This window comes from Schistosoma mansoni, chromosome 1 (assembly GCF_000237925.1).
Source record: "Schistosoma mansoni strain Puerto Rico chromosome 1, complete genome".
NCBI classification, from domain to species: Eukaryota; Metazoa; Platyhelminthes; class Trematoda; order Strigeidida; family Schistosomatidae; genus Schistosoma; species Schistosoma mansoni.
The window spans coordinates 468,324-489,137 of NC_031495.1; the positions used below are offsets into that span (position 1 = coordinate 468,324).

Genomic DNA, 20,814 nt, shown 5'->3' on the forward strand with positions numbered 1-20,814 from the left:
GAGGCTTTCGTCAGTATAGTTGATGTGGGTCGGGCCATTAGGACCTAGCAGTTGGGAAACTCCAGTTTTGCCTTGTCGAGGAGAAGCTGCGTAACGGAATAAGCTTTTCGGATTGGAGACAAATTTGTCAATAAGCTTGGTCTGGTACTGAAGTCTGTCTTCTCTTATTACCTTTGTGCATATGTTCCTTATATGTTTGTATTGCCTGTACGCGCCGTTGTTGTCAGTTCGTTTGTATTCGACCCAACAGTGCCTTTTGCGGCTTAGCAAACGACGAGTGCGGTTCTTGATGATTGGAGGTTGTTTGTAGCTTTTTGGGACCATTTGAGGAACTGAATGCTCAGTAGCACATAAGATCGTGTGCAGTAAAAAGTCCCAATGAGCATCCACTTCAAGTTGAAGGTGAACATCCCAATCCACCTGTTGTAGATAGTCCTGTGAAGCTAACACATTCGACTGTTTGAAATTCCAGCGCCTGTTGCCAGTGGGATATCTTAGCTCCGTTTTGCTGACAAAGCTGAATGATAATACGGCGTGATCACTTTTCCCCAGGGGAGCCAGGATTGAGAGGTCGTCAACTAGGAATTCTTCATTTGTGAATACCCAGTCTAAGCGCGACGGCGTCTGACTATTTCTTCAACGAGTTGCTGACTTCACATTTTCGAATAATCTCAGGTCACCGATGAGGTTGAAGAACAGAGCTTCAGTAGGGTTGTCACCTCCAATGTATGTATGTTCCATGAAGTTGATTCTAGGAAGATAGAAGTCCCCTAGAATCAGGATTTGAGAGAATCCGAGACGCGTAGAGCGGGTTAATCCTTCCAGCAGACGTTTGTCATACTCGATGTAGGCTGTGGGCTTCCTGTAGATGACCCCAACTAGACACCTCGAGGTGGTAGACAATCTTACTGAGCACCATACTGACTCATCAAGATTGAGAAACTCTTGGTTGTGAAGTTGGTGCGCATCCAGGCATGACCGTATGTATAGTGTTACCCCACCCCACATCCCTGTTTTTCTGTCGTTGCGAAATAAAGACATTCCAGTTATTGCTAGCTCCTGGTCCGTAAACTGAGACGTTATCCAAGTTTCGGATATTCCCATCAGATGGGCATCATTAGCGTTGCTAAGTTCACGTAGCTCATCCATTTTGTTTGGCAAGCTCGCGGCGTTCGTGTATAGGCAGTTTATGCTCTCAATTTGGAACGCGTGAGCTTCTTCCTGTGTGTCTATATGAGCCGTGCGTGAGTGGACAGGTAGCCTACCTATACAATGTTTACCGAGTTGGTAGTCCCTGTCCTTTACACGTTTTTTTTATGATCAAGACAGTCCACGAGTGGAATTGTCAGCTCCAGCTTTCGTTTGTGCTTTATCCTGCTGTCGTGGGGCCTATCCGGATGCATATGGATGCCAGTTGGCAACCGACGTCTATTGGTACGAAATGCTTCCAGAGTTGCAGCCGCCATGTGGGAGGAGGGGAAGGTTATCTTCAATAGCCGGTGCCTAGAGTCTCCGTCTCTCTTGGCTAGTCGCATTACCTGTTGGGTCAATATGTTCTTGAGTTTTAAGGAATGCCTAATGAATTTCCATTCCCGAATATCAGAGTTTGCTTGAGTTGGGTCCATATTTTCCGGTACACCTTGCACAATGATATTTCTTCCACGGAAAAATGTCTTGCGAGATTCTTTAGAGATGTTCCGGATGAGATTTCGTTCAGAATACGGTATGTCGGGCAGTATTCTTACGTTCCCATCGGATTTCAGTAAGTGACTCGCTAGCAGGACATCCTCCACGTCGGAGGTATTCTTAAGTGTAACACGAAGCAGCCTCGGGTGGTTTAGGTGGTTAGAGTCCTTCCCCCGAGTGAGCCATGTGACCGTAAAAGGCTCTATTCTAGGGAGTTCAAGCCTCTTGTTCAATTCTCCCCAGAGCATCCTATCATTTTTGTCCTGCATACTGAGAGGAAGGTCGGGGTTGTCAATAAGGTTCATGATTATGACTGAGTCGTCACGAACCGTAACTGATTTCCCAGGTTTTCCAGGGCGTCTAGGCTTGGTATCTTGTTGTTTGGATGTCGAGGCGCGTTTTCGATTCCTGGGCTCAGTGATGATCTGGCGGACAGTCTTGGGGGTAGACTGTGCGGCCAAAGCATCAATTGATTTCCGCACGGTACTTGGGATGTTCAGCTTCGGCGGGGATGCTTGGGCCTTTTTACTCCTGTTAACGTGAGTCCAACCAGCCACAGGGTTTTTGGGAACCACTGTCTCATTCAAGGACTCTTCCCTGGGGGTCTGTTAGCTGTTCGCTGGGTTGCACGAATATCAGGTTTTCTCGTATTTGAGTCGTGTTTTTCTGCAGTAAATTCGCGAAATCAATACGAAAAGCGTTAATTTAGCTTCCTCTGTTCTGTAGTGTACAATTTGGCTCTTTTGTTGCTTCGTAACTTGACCTGGAATACAAATTACCCTACTGAACCTCACTGTCCTTGTTTAAAATTTGTTGGGGTCCACAAAACTGCGTAGTGAGAATAAATTAACAGCTAAAGATACTCTGAGTTTGTGTGAATGGTTGTTTTCCGCAAGAATTAGGACGAAATCTCGAGTAACCGCTAAGTCCTAAATGTTTGTAGCACTTTCTTCAGTTATTAAGGTATTATCTCAAGAAATAAATTTTTTAATAACTATTAAGTGATGTTTGTAGTGCTTCATGTTCAAGAGACATTCCAGTGGACTTAAGCGAGGCATTTCAACGCATAATACTGAACAAGCTGAAGATATCACCAGTATTGTAGTTTGACACTTATTAACCAGTAACAACTTCTATAATCGAATCGCGCCCACCCAGTTAAAATCAGAAGTCAGAAGCGAGGAGTTTGGAAGATATATTTGATGGGTTATCAATATATCGGGACGTGACTGATCTAATCTGGCTAATGATCGTAGGAAATGCCTCCCACGCTGTGCTGTGACGTGATCTGGTGCGGATGCATGACCGAACGCCTTCAGCTAAACGAGTCCACTAAAACTGATGTGGTCAGCATCCAATGTCAAATACTTACAAAGCTATTGATTTTGGGGAATTATTCACAGCTACAGATCATTCCCCTCCCCAGTGAGGTAGTGATGACCCTACGACGTGGCCAGCCAGAAGTTTAAACCCGACGAGTTTGTCGTTGGTAAACACTCTTCTGATAGCTTGCTATGTTTAGCAGCGTCCGGTCGTCTTTCCTTACTATAACGGGCCATGAAATACAATATAGTAATCGTAAAACAAAGAACAATCGAGATATCAGTTCTTTATAAACTTCATCGTCTTTTTCCAGCCGTCCTGGAAAAGAAAAAAATAGAACGTGTGAGTACATGTCAAAATACACTCTTACTTGCGTAAAGACACAAGGTGAGCGGAAAAAAAGTCAAACAAACTAATACGCTTACGACAGCGTGAAAGCGATTGAAAAAGAATTGGGTATTTTTGTTTGTTTGTTTTCCAAAATATATATATACTCTTAAAAGTGAAACAAATTGTTTTTTTGAAATGAATATATATGAATGAGCATAATAAATTTTTTATATATAATGCAAAGGAAAATGAGGGTAAAGCTTGTGTCCTACATACAATAGTCGTTTAAATGTTCTGGAAATTATACCCTTCTTCCAGAACGCGTTGTCTTAAGTTTATTTTCAGAGGCTGATGGAGTATCACCGTGCGTGCCGGCTGTCGAATGGAGTACTACAAGTGTAGGAGCCGTGTCGTTCGACTGTACTGAGCGAAAACCGACGTAGATAGGATTTCCTTCTAAGTACGCTGCTTTGAGGCGATCGATACTGATGCTATCGTTCGTGCCGTTCTTACCGACTATATAGTACTTAGGTTCACGCTGAAGAACTTTGAAGGGTCCTTCGTATGCTGATTCGAGAGGTCGTCGATGTGAATCTCGACGTGCGAAGACGTGTGTACTTTGTCGTAAGTCCGGTTGGACAAAAACACCAGTTGATTGCGGTCGAGTGTAAGCAGGTTTAACTGAACGCATTGCGTATGTAAGCCCGATCGTGTAGGAGTTCAGATCCATGTTCATTGAAGAAGAGGAAGGATCTACGAATTCTCCTGGAGGTCAGAGTGTTGTTCCATAAACGAGTTGAGATGCAGTGTATCCAATGTCAGCTTTCACTGCATTGCGAATACCTAGTAAGACGAGTGGAAGAGCAACTGTCCACTGTGAAACATTTGTAGATGATAGAGAAGCTTTTAGTTGTCGGTGAAAACGTTCCACCAAACCGTTTGCTTGTGGGTGGTAGGCGGTCGTTCGGAAGCGAGTTATTATTGATAGTGTGGTCAGACAACGGAAAAGTCGAGATTCGAACTGGTGTCCGCAGTCTGTAGTGATGGTTGAAGGGCAGCAGAAATTTGTTACCCACCATTCGACGAAGGCGCAAGCCACTGTTTCAGCAGTAATGTCCTTAATAGGTACTGCTTCTGGCGATCTAGTGAAACGGTCCACGCAGGTTAAGAGATAAGAGTATCCATTTGAATCGGGTAAGGGTCCTACCAAATCTAGATGAAGATGGTCGAAACGAGCATCGGGGGTTTTGAAAGAGCGTAAGGGACATTTGTTGTGTCTAATGACCTTAGATTTCTGACAGCTTACACAGGAGCGTGCCCACTCCCTCACGTCTTTATTCATACCAGGCCAGCAGAACCGTTCTGCTATGAGCTTGATGGATGCACGAACACCTGGATGAGAAAGATTGTGCAACGTGTTGAAGACGTTGCGTCGATAATGTTTTGGTAGGATTGGACGATCCCTACCTGTATATGTGTCACAGAGTAAGGTCTCCTTACCTGTTCCCATCTGTTTAATACGCAGTTTTAGAGTGATTGAGGATAACTCATGCTGAAGATCATTGTCTTCTTTTTGAAGCTGGGCGAGTTTAAGAAGGTCGATCCCTTGGAAACTGTTCAAGGAAGTTATACAAGACAAGGCGTCTGCAACTACATTGTTTGCTCCAGAAATGCGTTGTATATCTGAAGTAAACTGCGAAATGCAGTCCAGTTGTCGAGACTCTCGATGTGAATACATATCTGAGGATGAGCTCAAAGAGAAGGTAAGAGGTTTATGATCGGTAAAAAGTGTAAATTCTCTTCCTTCGATGGAATGTTGGGAATGCCGTACAGCTCAATACATAGCTGGGAGTTCCCTACCGAAAGTGCTGTATCTAGATTCAGCGTCTGGCAACCGTCTCGAGAAAAATCCTAAAAGTTGCCAGGATTGGTTAACCCATTGTTGTAAGACTCCTCCAATTGCTGAGTTGGATGCGTCTACGGCGATACTGATGGGCGCTTGAGTGTCCTGATGTGAGAGCAGGGTTGCCTTAGCGGTGAGTTCCTTGATTGTGGGAAATGCTTTTCGTGCGGTGTCGTCTAGATTAATTGATTTCGCATTTCCACGGAGTTGGTCGATTAATGGTTTCATAAGGGACGCGCATTTCGGTATGAACTGTCTATAGAAACTTACAAGACCGTTAAAAGTGCGCAACTGCCTAATCGCGGTCGGTTTTGGGAAACCCAGAATGGCCGCCACTTTGCTTCGTCGGATGCCTTGAGCATCAATAGTGTGTCCTAAGAAGTTTAAGGAGTTGGTTCCGATTTGGCATTTTTGAATCTTGACAGTAATGCCATGCCTTTGGAGTCGTTCGGAAACAATGTCCAGATGCTGGAGATGTGATTCTCTGTCCCGACTTGCTATCAGACAGTCGTCAACATGCGCATGTACGAAGTTATGGCCTCGGAAGACGTCATCTATGAACCTTTGGAAGGTTTGAGCAGCATTTCTTAAGCCGAAAGGCATTAGTAAAAATTTTAGTTTTTGGAATGTCGTCAGTTGCCATAGGTATTTGGTTGTAAACTTTAACTAAGTCGATTTTCGAAAAGACGGTTGTACCTTTCAAGGTAGCTGTCAAATCGTGAATGTGAGGCAACGAGTAACGATCGGGAATGGTTTTAGCATTCAGACGCCGATAATCACCAGTCGGATGCCAATCATTGCTTTCCTTTTCAGGGACCATATGCAGGGGAGATGACCATGGGCTATTTGATGGTTGAATTATTCCCAAGTCTACCATGGGGTCGAATTCGTTTTTAGCCAACCTAAGCTTTTCAGGAGCCAGTCGGCGTGCTTTTGGGAATACAGGTGGTCCTGTAGTCGAGATGTGATGTGTAGCATTGCTGGTTACACAAGGCAGTTTCGGTTGTGGTTGATATATCCCGAGTATTTATCGAGCAATGTTTGATATAAGGGGTCTATGGCGTGCTTAATTGTGACTGCAGATAATCTGCAACCAGAAAAAGGAGTTACGCAAACAGATAACTTGGTGTTGTTGTCTATTAACCTTCGTTTGCGTGTGTCGGTGAATAGATTGTGGTATTGTAGCAGGTCTATACCAATGATTGGCATAGAGACATCTGCAACAACGAAGATCTAGTGGATGGGTTTGCGTAAACCCACGTTAAGGTAGAAGTACCTTTTCCCATATGTGGCGATAGATTTTCCGTTTGCCGCCTGTAAGCTTAAAACAGACTCGTGAAGTCTGTCGTTATAATTCGCGGGAAGAACGCTAATTTCTGCGCCAGTGTCGACGAGGTAGCGAACTTTCGTTGTCACATCCGTGACGCATAAGAGGCGGCTATGTTCGCCGGTTACGGTTGCCGTTAACGCCTGCCGGCTGGGAACTTTCCCGAGGTTTTATTCGTGTCGGTCGACTTGGAGTTCGGGTAATTGCAGGGTTTTCTGCAATTTCTAGTTATGATACCAGCACCAGTTGGGGTTATCCGTTTCTCGTGGTCGAGAGACAGATCGCCTACGTGAAAAACTTCGAGGCCGGGTTCTTGACCGACTACGGTTATTTAGAAATCGAAGATATCGTGTTAGTGTATGACATAATTCGGTGATGTCATTCGGGGTCGTTTGAGGTTTTTCTTTGATTGAAAAGACCTCAGCGTTAGTAGACTTCTTTATTTCCAGGATGTGGTCAGCAGATGCAGCCAGTTCGTCTACGACATTGTTTTGAAACGAGACGAGAACCGCTTGCACCTGTTGAGGAAGTTTAGACAAGAAAACTTGTCTGAATAGGCCATCATCGAAAGTTCGCTGGCCAATAACTTCTCTCATCCTTAGCAACATGTTTGTCGTAGAACCATGTTGCAGGTCGATATTACTAAGTAGTTGATCCAACCTTTGCCGATCGGTTAGATCTCAGAGTTTTAGAATCGATCGTCTTAGACTTCCGTAAGGTGCTGGAACATCGCTAGCAAACCTACTAGGTGTGACGTACCTGTTGAATTCGCGCGGTAGTGCCTTAACCACCGCGAGGAATAGTGTGCGCGAGTCCGTGATTCCGGGCCCGCAAAAGTCAGCTTCTGCGTAGCAGAGCCAGGTTTCGATATTCTCAGGCCAAAAGGGCGTTAACTGAATAGAGGGTGGGGGAATAGTTTTTAACTTAAATTCCTTAGGTGTCTGTTTCGTCATTGTGAGAAATCAAGTATTATGATGAACGAAAAATAAATAAAGTATATCCGAAAACCTCGAAAAAAAGTATATCACGATATATAAAAGCCAAATAAAGCAAAACAATGATTAATTAACTTCCAAAAAGGAACAGATTCACAGTTTGTCGTTTGGTGTACCAGATCACGTCGGTCTCATCACTGGAGATACCACCAGTATTGTAGTTTGACACTTATTAACCAGTAACAACTTCTATAGTCGAATCTTATCCCACTTGGTTAAGATCAGAAGTCAGAAGCGAAGAGGTTGAAAGATATATTTGATGCGTTATCGATATGTCGAGAAGCGGTTGATCTAATCTGGCTAGTGAACGTAGGAAATGTTTACCACGCTGAGATGTAACGTGATCTGGTGCGGATGCATGACCGAACGCCTTCAGTTAAACAAGTCCACTAAAACTAATGTGGTCAGCATCCAATGTCAAACACTTAAAAAGCTATTGATTTTGGGGAATTATTTACAGCTAGAAGCATGTTTATTTTCTTTATAAACACGAAGAAGCCTTTTGAGCCATCATTAACGCGCTCAAATAGGTGTCCAAGCAATTTAAAACGTAGCCTGTCAAAGCCAACTGAAGAACCGAGCTTAAATTATACTTAACCATATATGCCATCAGATATACAAGAACTGGGATTATTATCACTATAGGAGCACACCGTAATTCCAGTCAAACGCCATCGTCACTCTTTAGAAACAATCGTCACGAGAATGAATCCTATTCATTAGTTCAAGCAAACTCATGTCACTTAGCGCTAAATTTGAATATCATGTTTAACAAGTAGTGCAAATACAACCGTATACTGTTTGAAACGTTTAAAGTGACGGAGAAAAAAGTATCGAATTCTCAATTCTCTCTCTTCATATTATATAGCTAAGGTATTCTTATTGGTCACAAATAGCATTTCAACCCCTAATTCCGAGGTTAACCTCAACCTGGTGAACCTACATTTGAGAAATAACTAGAAAATAGTGCCTCCTATATTCCTGTGGGAGATATGTCAACCCATATACTTAAAGCATGTCTTCACGTTGTAGTTGATTTCAGTTCGTGGTGAAAATATAAACCTTAAACCCCAATTTTAGACATGAATGCCTAGTAATAATTAAGAACAGCATGAGGACTCCTAAATATTTGTTCATATCTCCAAGGGTTGGAGAAGACTAATAATTAACCTCCATCAGGACAACTTTGAATATCGTAGTCCTTTCAATTCACAGAGTAATCTGTAGGGGACATAATTAGACCTACTGTGTATAGTCTGTTTGCAGTTTACGATATTATCGTTTACTTCTCCATATACCTTTTACTTATGAAAGCTGCTTTCAGATAATTTAGAAACAAACTGGATATTTGTCACTGTTTTTTGAGCTCGCACTTATGCAACACTGCCCTTTTAAACACCCAAAATCTACCATCATCACATTTTTGATCTCTGTTCCTTCTCTATATGTCAATTCCTGACCGCAGCCGCATGATCTTGTAGATGGCATCGAGTCCCGATTGACTATGATCACAACTACAATAAGATCACGCGCCAGAAAACGACTTGGATCCCTCGATAGGTCGAAAACCAAAAGGCTGTATTTGGTCTAGATATCTTTAATTGGTATCAAGCAGTCGGAAACAAAAAGCACGCAACACTAAAAATTTATATCTAAGGACGTAGATGAACTGACTAGCCCCACTTTACCAACCACTACGGTCAAAAATGCCTAGTCCAACTTGATAAACTTTCCCGAGTTTGACTCGTTAAATACGCAAATCATTAGCAGCTGAAACAAATATCACATAAGCTTAAAGGCTATGTATTTTGAAAATGTAAACTATACTCATTGGCTGGTTTTCTTTTTACATGTTTTTTTAAAAGTCTCATCAAAAAGTTGAAAATTGAAATGTAGTTAATTTATTTTCGAAATCCCCGTTTTCAATAAATATTCAGCCTAGATTAAATGACAGGAAAATAAAATAAATTAAATGTTTATGAATCAGATAAGATGTGAAGTTGGAGTTTAAAAAATATAAGATGAAATCAATCACTGTAATCATGTAATTATGGAAAGTATTTATTTAAACTGATGATTGAATGATGACTCCTAATTCAGTATAGATGTTCTAACTCCTGATCAACGTCTACAAATTCATGACCTACCCATAAACATATATGATAGTGGGTCAAAGTGTTTTTCAACAGATTGCAACTTGACTCGTTAATCATCAATGTGAATGTAACGTTTTGACTAAATACGATTGGTTTTTGTTATATCTAGTGTCATCTCATGACTACCTACCTAAACAGAAGTACATCATATGAGACTCGAATCTACCACTCAGTGGTAGATGACTAAATATCGATCTACTACTATTTACTAGCTAATGACATTAACACTTTTTAAGCGGACCAGACACTCTCAGCAACAACCCAATGTGGGAGACAACAAACCAGATTTCATCGAAGGAAGAAATCAGGAAGAAGCGCTGGAAGTGAATAGGACACACCTTGAGGAAATCACCCAACTGAATCACAAGACAAGCCCTCACATGAAACCCTGAAGGCCAAAGGAGAAGAGAAAGACCAAAGAACACATTACGCTGAGAAATGGAGACAGACATGAGAAGAATGAAAAAAAGTTGGATAGAACTAGAAAGGAAGGCCCAGGACAGAGTGAGTTGGAGAATGCTGGTTGGCGGCCTATGCTCCATCGGTAGTAACAGCAGTAAGTAAGTAATGTCTCCCTATGACTGAAAACCGAATTCATTGAAGTTTACAGTCAAAGACGTTATTATTGAGCTTTTCAATCTAAAAGTGGTACCCTACATGACCAGTATAGATATTTAAACTTCCTAGTTTGTATGTCAGGACAAAACTTCACTTTTGACAACCTGTAGTGGCTGGTATTATGCCAAGCCCACACAGGTTGTTCTATCTTTTCAACAAACCAATTAATTCATTCTTCCGAAGCCAGATTTTAACCTTACCACTTATTTGTCTATTAACTCTGACCATTTTTTATACGATCATATGTGTGTTAAATGCTCACCCTGTTCACTATGCGTCTGTCATTTATTTTTGTCTGCATATCAAAATTGAGTCACGCTTGATCAAAACGAGTTGATTCATTCATCTTTCCCTATGCGTGTCGTTTTGTTTCGCTTCGTTTCTTCGATTGTCTGTTCGAATCAACTAGCGAACGAAATATACGTATTCAAAACTTGTTTTCGAATTTGATTTATTTTGTTCCGTTATTCTCTAACGCAAATTAAGTCGATAAAAACTATACAATGGCTGGCAGCATGTATATTCTAATAACAATCAGAGTACGATCTAACTGAAGTCACATACAGGGCCACTAAAAACGGTAACGAATCCGAAAAAATCATACAGGTTTTAGAGTTAGTTATTAATGCATTACCCATGTATTCCATTGTAACAGTTTGTGAATCATTATCAAGTTCACTAAACTTTGACCATAATCTCTAATCTAAGGATTTGGTGAGAGGTTTTGCGTTAATACCTATTACTAAAATGCATAAAAGATTAAACTATTCCAATCGTTTGATTGTTCAAAGTGGAGTAAAATAAACAATCAGTAAACTTACCACAAAATCAACTGGATCATCTGGTCTTATTTCAGAACATTCCAATAAAGCTTTCGATAATTCAGGCATAATATATTTCATTAAATAATGACGCATTGGTAGTGAATGTGCTTCAGCATATTGATAATTTTGTGTATTCAACAGAGAAAGCCAATTGTTCTAAACAAAAACATTTTTAACGATAAGTTATATCAACTACTGAATTTTAATACTCCTTGTAAAAGTATGTAAAACAATTGAAAATCAGTCGCGGTCTATGTAACGTGCCCCACATGAGCTTTGGGTCACATAGATGTGTATCTATAAATTTACTTGCTCATGTGGGTCACGTTACATAGGCCGCACAAGGCGATCGCTTTCCAAACTCATCTCTGAACACTATCCAGCTTGGCTCCTTAAAGGAGAATGTAAAAAGATAACTAGTTCGATACAAGAGCATTTGAAAATCAATCACTAACCTTGAAGGATTGTAGAATGTTAATATGTTACTTCATTTTAAAGTTTGTATTGATGATTTTAGTTGAATACAAAAGTAGTATATACTTTTCAGTTAAATTATTTACACTGGAGTTACATATTTTTATTAATACTTAGAGTTGCTTATTTTCTTCCAACTTGTGCTTCTGACTGCTTGCGGAATATATATCCCTACTTCGGACTTGGACTTCTCACTTTAGTTAGTGGGGCTGGGACACGTCAGAATAGCGAACTAATTGGTCTTTGGTCACAAAGTCTTTGTTCCATTCTCAGATAAGAGAACTCGTAATCGCTTCGAACATAACAGGGAGCCCCTTCTATTTTGAGTACACTCAACGTAGTGCGCTATAGAACCTCAAATTTTTATATCATTAAGCCAGTAAGTTAAAGTCTTCAAAATCATTCAATGTGACGTACATTCTTATTCGCCCTCAAATGCTCTGGTACGGCCGAGGGTGGTAAGAGTCAGCTCTCCCTCTCCAAACGCTCTCACATGGCCACGCGTATATAGCCTCTGACAGGGAAGTCCTACTCACTGCCTTCTCGTGGCACTACTGTTGTTCACGAAATTAAGAGGATGAAATAGGAATGTCCTGCACTTTAACCGGGTTGGTGGACACGGAGGGTCCACCTAGGGGAGTTGGAAAACCCTAATTCCAAACCAATAATGCGAATGGGCTCCACGATCCTGAAGGAACAAATACCGTGTGAACCAATCGTTGGTCACCAACTGCCACGGTACTGCATCTCATAACGTTGGTCCACACCTTTAGAAGGAAGGTTTATGGTGTGGCCCCATAAGAAAACCTTCGGCCTTAGTTTGAGCGTACGGTCAGTACTCTATCCCTCACACAAATCGAATAATTTATGTGGCGCATATGTGCCTGGTGCCCCTTTGTGGCAATATTTATGTGTTCAAATAAATATAATAAATAATTATTTCTCTCCTGTCATTGTTTACAATTATCTCAATGCGAATATGGTTGACTTTAAAGGTTACAATTCAAGTTTCAATCAAGTTTACATAATTTCAAAAAGATTGAAATTTAAAAAAATTCATCCATTACTGAGCTGGAGGTTACTATGATTCCGTTCAACTAATGAATAGACAAACTAACCATTTTCATGTTATATCCTAGCGAAGACATAAGTACGGGTAACTCCCAGGACCTATTAATGGACTATTATTCTATATATATTCTTATTGTATAATTATTGAGTAACTAGATTATGTATATCTATATTTATCTTATTATAAGTTTCATTTTGACCTATGGATTATTATTATACCATTTACTGTTCCTAAATTACACTGAGTTTATTGAATAATGGCTCCCACGTTCACAGCCACATTTGGCTTGATTTTGTACAAATATTATTTTCTATTTTATGGTGTGATGTGGTCTGTCTGTCTGGTATATAAACAAAGTATGCTGGAAATAAACGATTCGCATAAATTCGCATAACAGAAGCTGTCATTGGTGTTCTGGACTCAAGTAGAAGGGTTAGGCGGATAAAGGACCAATAAGGACGCTAGATTACTCATACTGATCGAACGTCATTGGTTTGTCACAGTGTTAAGGTCGAAAAAGTCGTATTTCCATTGGTGAATAATTCACATGAATACCAATTCAGTATAAAGTTATTCAATAAGAAAATCAAAATAGGAAAGACACTTTCACAAACCCAATCATTTTCATATTTTTTCAATAAAGCCAATTCTTCATTCTTTTGTTTGTCTAATTTTTCTTTATCTAATTTTATTTTTTCTAATTCAAATTCTTTTAAAACTTTTAATGCTTCTTGTTGAATTTCATATTCATTTTGTTTTAATGGATAAATTTCAATGGAGGGTAATTTAAATGCTTCACGTTGTCCTATTACTTTACGTACTTTTTCTAGACAAGCTTCTTGTGGACCATTTAACATAATTACCTGAAATAAGTAAATAAATACAATTATTTTTTTCACAGTTGAAATCATGAGTCAATTGAAGCTAGACCACCATCGAAAACCTGGAAGCATTGGATGGCCTTTTCGTCCTATTGTGGAACTCCTCAGCAGTGCGCATCCACGATCCCGCACTCGCGAGATTCGAAACCAGGACCTATCAGTCTCGAGCTCGAGCCCTTAACCGATAGACCACTGAGCCGGCATCCAACGGTGTTAATGTCTAACTTCAACCAATCCACGATTTTGAGCGACCGTTCACCAATTGTCTTCAGTGAGCTGATATCTCTACAACAGACTTGGAAGAACTCCACTGGTCACTGCTTCCCACTAGAACTCAAGGAAATATCTCTTGAAGTCAGTCACTAGTGAGCATATGATTATATATCAGAGGGAGTTTTGTGGAGAATTAACCAAAGATGGATACTGACTAGCAGTGGAATCCAGGATGCGCAATTCGTCCTATTTGGGACCCACCAATAGATAAGTGGATAACGCGATGGTTTTTGAAGCGAACGGTACTGGGTTCGAGTTCCGGAGTGAACATCAACTCTGAGATGCAGATGGATCCAGCTAACGAGTCTCAAGTCGGAAGAAACACATTAACCACTTCGTGATATAGCGCAACATAATAATCAGCCTAACAGATTTGCTTTCAATTGAATATTTACATCCACTTTATATTGAAACAAGCCATGGTTCTTTCTACTAACCAATTCTTTGTCCCTGTACTATATCCTTAAACACAATTTTTCTTTTATATATTACTACCACTGAAGTAATTACTTCTATGAATATGAAGTTCATCTTGTTGTGCTAATGAGGTGTGACAACTTGAATCAATGTATATATGTGCCTGTGCCTACGTTGTAGCTGGCTGACTGACTGATAGTTTATGTGACATGCCGCTTTCTTTATATTGATTTACAATACTAGCATGTTTGATAAAGGTTATCGTAAATAAGAATAAAAGTTAATTGAATGTGATAGGATAACAATAACGTAATTTAGTGATAAAAATCTGAGATGTCAAATGAAACGTGCAGGAAAATGCAGAAATGTTAAAAGAAACCAAAACAGTTACAGGGAATGGTGATCAAGCAAATCGTTACTGTACAAACAGATTCGACTTTATGTTATGTATCGCATCCACCTCTGATGTGCATTTGAAATGTATGAGGATATATTTCAGTGAACCAAGTTTGATCTTATAAATTATATTGATTGGTGTGTTCGATGCTATGTAGTTATATTCAGCCACTTGTGGTAAAACAGAGGTTTTTTTTAACTGCGCTATGTTTTACTGAGCTAAGAAGCGAGGTGAACACTTACTCTGGATTGTTATATGAACGGAAAAGTTACGCCATACTGATGTGAAACAACTATTAATCAGTTGAAGTTAGACATTAACACCGTTGGATGCCGGCACGCTCAATGGTCTATCAGTTAAATGCTCTGGCGCGTAAATGGTAGGTCCTGAGTTCGAATCTCGCGAGTGTGGGACCGTGGATGCACTCTGCTGAGGAGTCCCATAATAGAACGAAACGGCCGTCCAGTGCTTTCAGGTTTTCGATGGTGGTCTAGCTTCATTTGACTCACGCTTTCAACTATTAAATGCCCTACATATTGAATTCGTTTTACAGAATAAAGCAGCTAATCATTTACTTACTGGACTAGAATCTTTATCCATGTTAATCATTATTGGATGAATTTCTCTTATATCAAAATAAGTTAAAACATTTTCTTCAGTTTCATCTGGTACTTCAGGTAAAGGTGGAATATGCGCCAGTTTTAATTCTAATGCAATTGATTCTGTTATTGTGTGTTGTTGATGTCTATCGATTTCTTCTTCATTTTGTCCTTCGATTTGTCTAGTTTCTTCAGTTGCAATTTCCATTTCATTGTCTTTTTTACGTAACTGATCTTCATCATTTTGTTGACTGTCTTCTTCTTTCGGGTTAGTTCCTTCCATTGATAGAGATTTCGATTTTTCATCTTCAGTTTGATGTATTTCCAGTTTTTCCATTTGACTTTTTCCTTGAACTATATTTTGATCATCAAAAGAAAATTATATTTATGTACATATAATGCGGTTGGTTATACAAAAATGCTATTTTTATATATAGTTGAAATCATGAGCCAATTGAAGCTAGACCACCATGGAAAACCTGGAAGCACTGGACGGCCGTTTCGTCCTATTGTGAGACTCTTCAGCAGTGCACATCCACGATCCCGTCTGCTACTTTACAAAAAAATGATTGGACGTGATCTACTAGGAATATTTAGTCTCTGGTGAACAATAAAAATTAATTTTGACTACATTATGAACAGAGTCATGTAGAGCAAAATATCCATTACTAGACAGTGAATAAAACTTAAACGTTTCTACCTAATAATAAAATTCATACCATCAATTATTATAGATCAGAAGGGGTTTTGTGGAGATTTCAGTATTTTCATAGTTGAAATCATGAGTCAATTGAAGCTAGACCACTATCGGTTAAGTGCTCTGGCGCGAGACTGGTAGGTCCTGGGTTCGAATCTCGCTCTCGAGGCGGGATCGTGGATGCGCACTACTGAGAAGTCCCATAATAGGACATCAGTTATTAATCAATCCAGTGAATTCTATGAATTACTTATTTATACTGCCGTAGCTTGACCATTTCTTAAAGTATAAGAAATGTGATTGAGATCAGTGTATTAATTCATTTCGGATCTGACTGTTTGTCAACATTGAATAGATTCATACTTTTCTTTGCTGAAAGTATCAGTTTAATGTTTCAAGAAGAATAAATGTACTCCTTCGAAACTATTGGTAATATTATGATGGTACTATTGTATTTTTAGTTGGTTCACTTAACTGTAATGTTTCTGATATCAGTAGTTCTAACCACTAATTTCTCATATTGAAGATTTGTAGTATAGGAACAGAAAAGATATTTGACCATATTATTTATAGGACAGATGGCTAATGACTAGCAGTTGAATTCAGGAAGCTCATTTCGTTATATTCGGTGCTTATAAGTTGAATGAAACTCCATCACAGTGTTGTTGTTAACATTGGCACTCAAACCTAGTACCTTTGCCTCCAAATGTTCACGTGTTGTTGAGTGAGCTACTGAGTTCAGGTGACTACTAACGTGATTAATTAGTATGATATTTATATCATTATTTGTGGTTAATGTTCAAGACTGAATTTCGATAAGTTTTTGTCAATATGCGTCCATACTGTACGGTTTACATCGTTATAGGCATGAGCTAGACAATAATTTATGGACGACCTTTGAACGAATCTTAAGTGACCTTAGGAAATATTAACCAATCGGGGAACAGTTAGTGTAGATTAAAATATACATCATACAAAACCAAAGAATTTAAGTGGATACACTTCTTCTAAATGGTTCAAAAATTTGTCAAGGTTAGAAAGAAGTTCAAAGGTTCTAAAATCGTAATGCATAATGTAGAGGAACTCATCCATATGACTCCATAATTGTCGGTCTCTGGAGCCCTGATAAGGTCGTGAATACTCTTTCAACCTCGACAACATAGCTTCAGTACTATTTGTGTGTACTCTGGTTGTGCAAGGTTGTCACTTTTGTTACTCATATATCTCTACAATACTCATACCACTGAACAGCCGAAGCTTCAGTAACATCTGAGAATATTATAGCCAATGTTGCTGGTGATTTTATTACACAGTTCGGAGCAATTATTATAAGTTGCCTTAATCTCACTTTGGATCAAGTGAAAAAAGTTCCTATTCTAACATACTTCTTCCTCCAACATATATTTCACCGAAAGATATCATCATGGTAGTCTCCACAGGGTCCATAAGTCATTTGATATCCGCAGTTACAAGTAAAGGAACTTATTAGTAGTGTCATTTATTGTAGACGCTTACTTGTCACGTCTTCTCTAAAATTCTCTGTGAACAGACCGTACATGAGCATCAGGAGCTGAAATTGGCGCCGTGAACTTGAACCCCCTTAACCGATCATGACTGGCTCGTCCGTAAATTATAGTCTCGCCTATGTATGCTAGAATGTTTGCATTTTTCATAATCCTATTTTCAACAAAATTAACTTCATAGGGCAGTCATTTTCCATGTCTTTAGTTTTAAAATTATGTAACTCCATCTACAAATGTAATTGCATGTCTTTCTACATTATTAATCTTCTTACGGTCTATCATTCTAGTTCCCAGACAATGAATATGATGTCAAACACAGATCAGAATAACAGAAACAATAAGTCTCAGCTAGCACAATGGCCTTCTAATGAATTAGTTCAGTCATCCAATACTGAACAAAATATGTTAATGTTTAGCCATTAAGATTAATGAGCATCTTATAAATTGATTGATAAAATCTCATCGGTCAGTCAGCTACAACGTAGGACCAGGCACATATATGCACCGGTCCAAGTTGCCATACCTCGTTAGCACAACAAGATCAACACCGGATTCACAGAAATAGTTAATTTAGTGGTGGTAGTATATAAAAAAAGTTGTATATAAGGATATAGCACAGCAAGAAAGAAAGATTTGAAGCAATTTTAATCTCAAGGTTTAAGGGAAGATAGAGTGTATACGCTTACACCATTGTAGTCGATTCTGAACCATGTCACCTAGAGTCTCCAACCATTGGTTACGATAGTTACGCGTACCCCAACCAAGTAGTCTGCATCTGCCAACATGGCTCAGACTAGAAGTTGGTGACTTCAAGCGCTGATGCCACGTTTTGGTTTGGCCGCCCCTAACTTTCTTCCAACCATCCTCAATACTAAACAGCATAGCGCGTCGTGGTAATCAGTGTTCAGGCATACGTAACACGTGGCCCACCCATCTCAGTCGATGAAGATTCATCACCTCATCAACTGATTTACCATCATTCCCTAATACCCTGTGTCTAACCTCACTATTACTTACCCGGTGATCGCAGCAGATGCGAGCAATATTTCTAAGGTATCTGTAGTCAAATACTAGTAACCTACGAGTATCTTCTGCTCTTAATGGCTATGTTTCACATCCGTAAAGTAGAACAGAGCAAACTGCTGAGCAGTATCAAATCTCATTGTGATTATTGGCTAGATAAACATGACATTAATTAACATTTGGTAGACTAGTCAATCTAACTCCGCCTTTAGCTCCTCCGGCGGTTACTGCCGGTCCCAAGCCCGGATAATGCAGGAGGGTTGGGCATGGGGCTAGTCAATCTAGTATGTTTCTATTTATTATTTCATCATATTATCTTACGCGAATTTGCTTCATCCATAAGTATTGAACGTAAATTTGCTGCATTTGGTGCCATTACAGAACGATATTCTTGTAATCTTCTATCAAATCTTTGTTTATATGTTTCTAATTGTTTGGAATTTATAACTTGTTTAATAGATTCATCTTTCAGTACAGTCTTATCACCCATTAAATATAATTTCCAAGTTGGTAATTGAATTTTCATTTGTGTTGGATTGAAATTTGATACAGAAAATTGATTATTGAATCTTTGTAATAATAAATTATTACTACCAATTAAATAGATAACGTAATTTGGTGTTATTAAACGATGTGATTGTGATGGTGAATGATCATTCATTAAAATATCTTCATCTTCTGGATCAGCTAAATAAAAGTAGGAAAAATCAAAATAGTTGATAGAAATATGAATATCAGAAGAGATTATGAGTTCATTGAAGGTAGATCATCATGGAAAATCAAGATGTAATGGATGACTATTACATCCTAGTATGGGACTGCCTCCAAATGCCATGGTACGGTCGAGAGTGGGGAGAGTCCGCTCTTCCTCTCCAAATGCTCTCACATGGCTACGCGTATATAGCCTCTACCAGGGAAGTCCTACTCACTGCCTTCTCGCGGCATTACTGTTGTTTACCAAATTGAGAGGATGAAAAGCGAATGTCTGGCGATTTAACCGGATTGGTGGACACGGCGCGTCCACCTAGGGGAGTTGGAAAACCCTCATTCCAAACCAATGATGTATATGGGCTCCAGTATCCTGAAGGAACAAATGGCGTATGAATCAATCGTTGGTGACTGGCTACCATTGGACTGTATCTCCTTACGATGCTCCACTGCCTTGTGGATCAGATATTTGGGTCGAAGGCTCCGGGTGTGGTCCCCTAAGAAAACCACCTGCTTTGGTCTGGGCAGCCAGGCAGTATCGCAGCTCTCACACAAACCAAATGAGATTTGTGTGGCGCATATGTATTCGGTTCCCCTTTGTACCAATATTTATGTTTTTAAATAAAATAAAGTATGGGACTCCTCAGTAATATTTTAGATATTAGCTACCAATTGAGTCTTGAATGTCTATTTCCATTTAATTAGATTTCATCATCCAAACTGGAAAATACTTCTGAATGTTAAAGAAAAGAGATAATACAAATTTCGGTAAAGTTTAGTTGCTTAAAAGATATTGTTTACTTGTGAAGCTTTTATTGTCCTTCTGAAAAACATTATTAGCAAAAACTTCAGGTGAACTATTCGAATCTCTTCCTATATGACTATGAGTTAGTTAGACATAGAACTAATTCATGAAATCATTGACTATTAAATTGAGATTTGTTAGTAAATACAGACACCCTGGTTGGGGGTAAACATGATTATAATGTCCAGTGACTGAAGATATTTGGTTACATGTCTTGGAATCAGTCACAGCAGCACAGATCTATTCACTTTTTGTTTTCTATAGATTCTAAGTTTTAGAATTATGTCATAATTATTATTTCGTAAATTCGTTCTCCCTTCATTTTTCCCATTGTCCATATCTAATATTTCTACAGCAACAACTAATACTTTCATTACTAATACCACTCTTAGATATCTTAATAATTTAATCTCGTTGTTTTAATGTATCGTAGCAATTTGGATGGACTCATATAGGTGTCAGGTTCTGTGGTGTATATAAATAACTGATCATACATTAAATGATTTTAAGATGGTGGAGAAGATTTGTAGTTCAGGTGGGTGATTTTGATGTGGGTTTGTTCTCTGAGTTGGATGGTTTGGTCGTAGAGCTTTCATCGTCCTTCTGAACGACATCATCAGCACAAACTTCGGGTAGAAGTGAAGTGTTTGAATTTCTTCACATGTGATTCACAGCTTGTCCCGTGCACCTCGATGTTGATTGGTTCTTATTGACCTTAAATCTGTCATTGTTTATTTCTTCCACATGTGAATCACATGTGAAGAAATTGAAACACTTCACTTC

At 39.3% G+C, this 20,814-nt stretch overlaps 1 protein-coding gene across 1 annotated transcript in view; it reads right to left on the reverse strand.

Annotated features, from left to right (window-relative positions):
• Window positions 1-20,814, reverse strand: part of Smp_160450 (hypothetical protein) — a gene marked incomplete at both ends in the record, with an annotated part of 71,190 nt that overhangs the window by 17,637 nt on the left and 32,739 nt on the right. Inside the window, 3 exons of the mRNA XM_018792901.1 lie at window positions 11,160-11,318; window positions 15,256-15,629; window positions 18,840-19,205. Coding sequence (XP_018647467.1) covers window positions 11,160-11,318; window positions 15,256-15,629; window positions 18,840-19,205 — 899 coding nt within the window. The remainder of the gene's footprint in view (window positions 1-11,159; window positions 11,319-15,255; window positions 15,630-18,839; window positions 19,206-20,814) is intronic.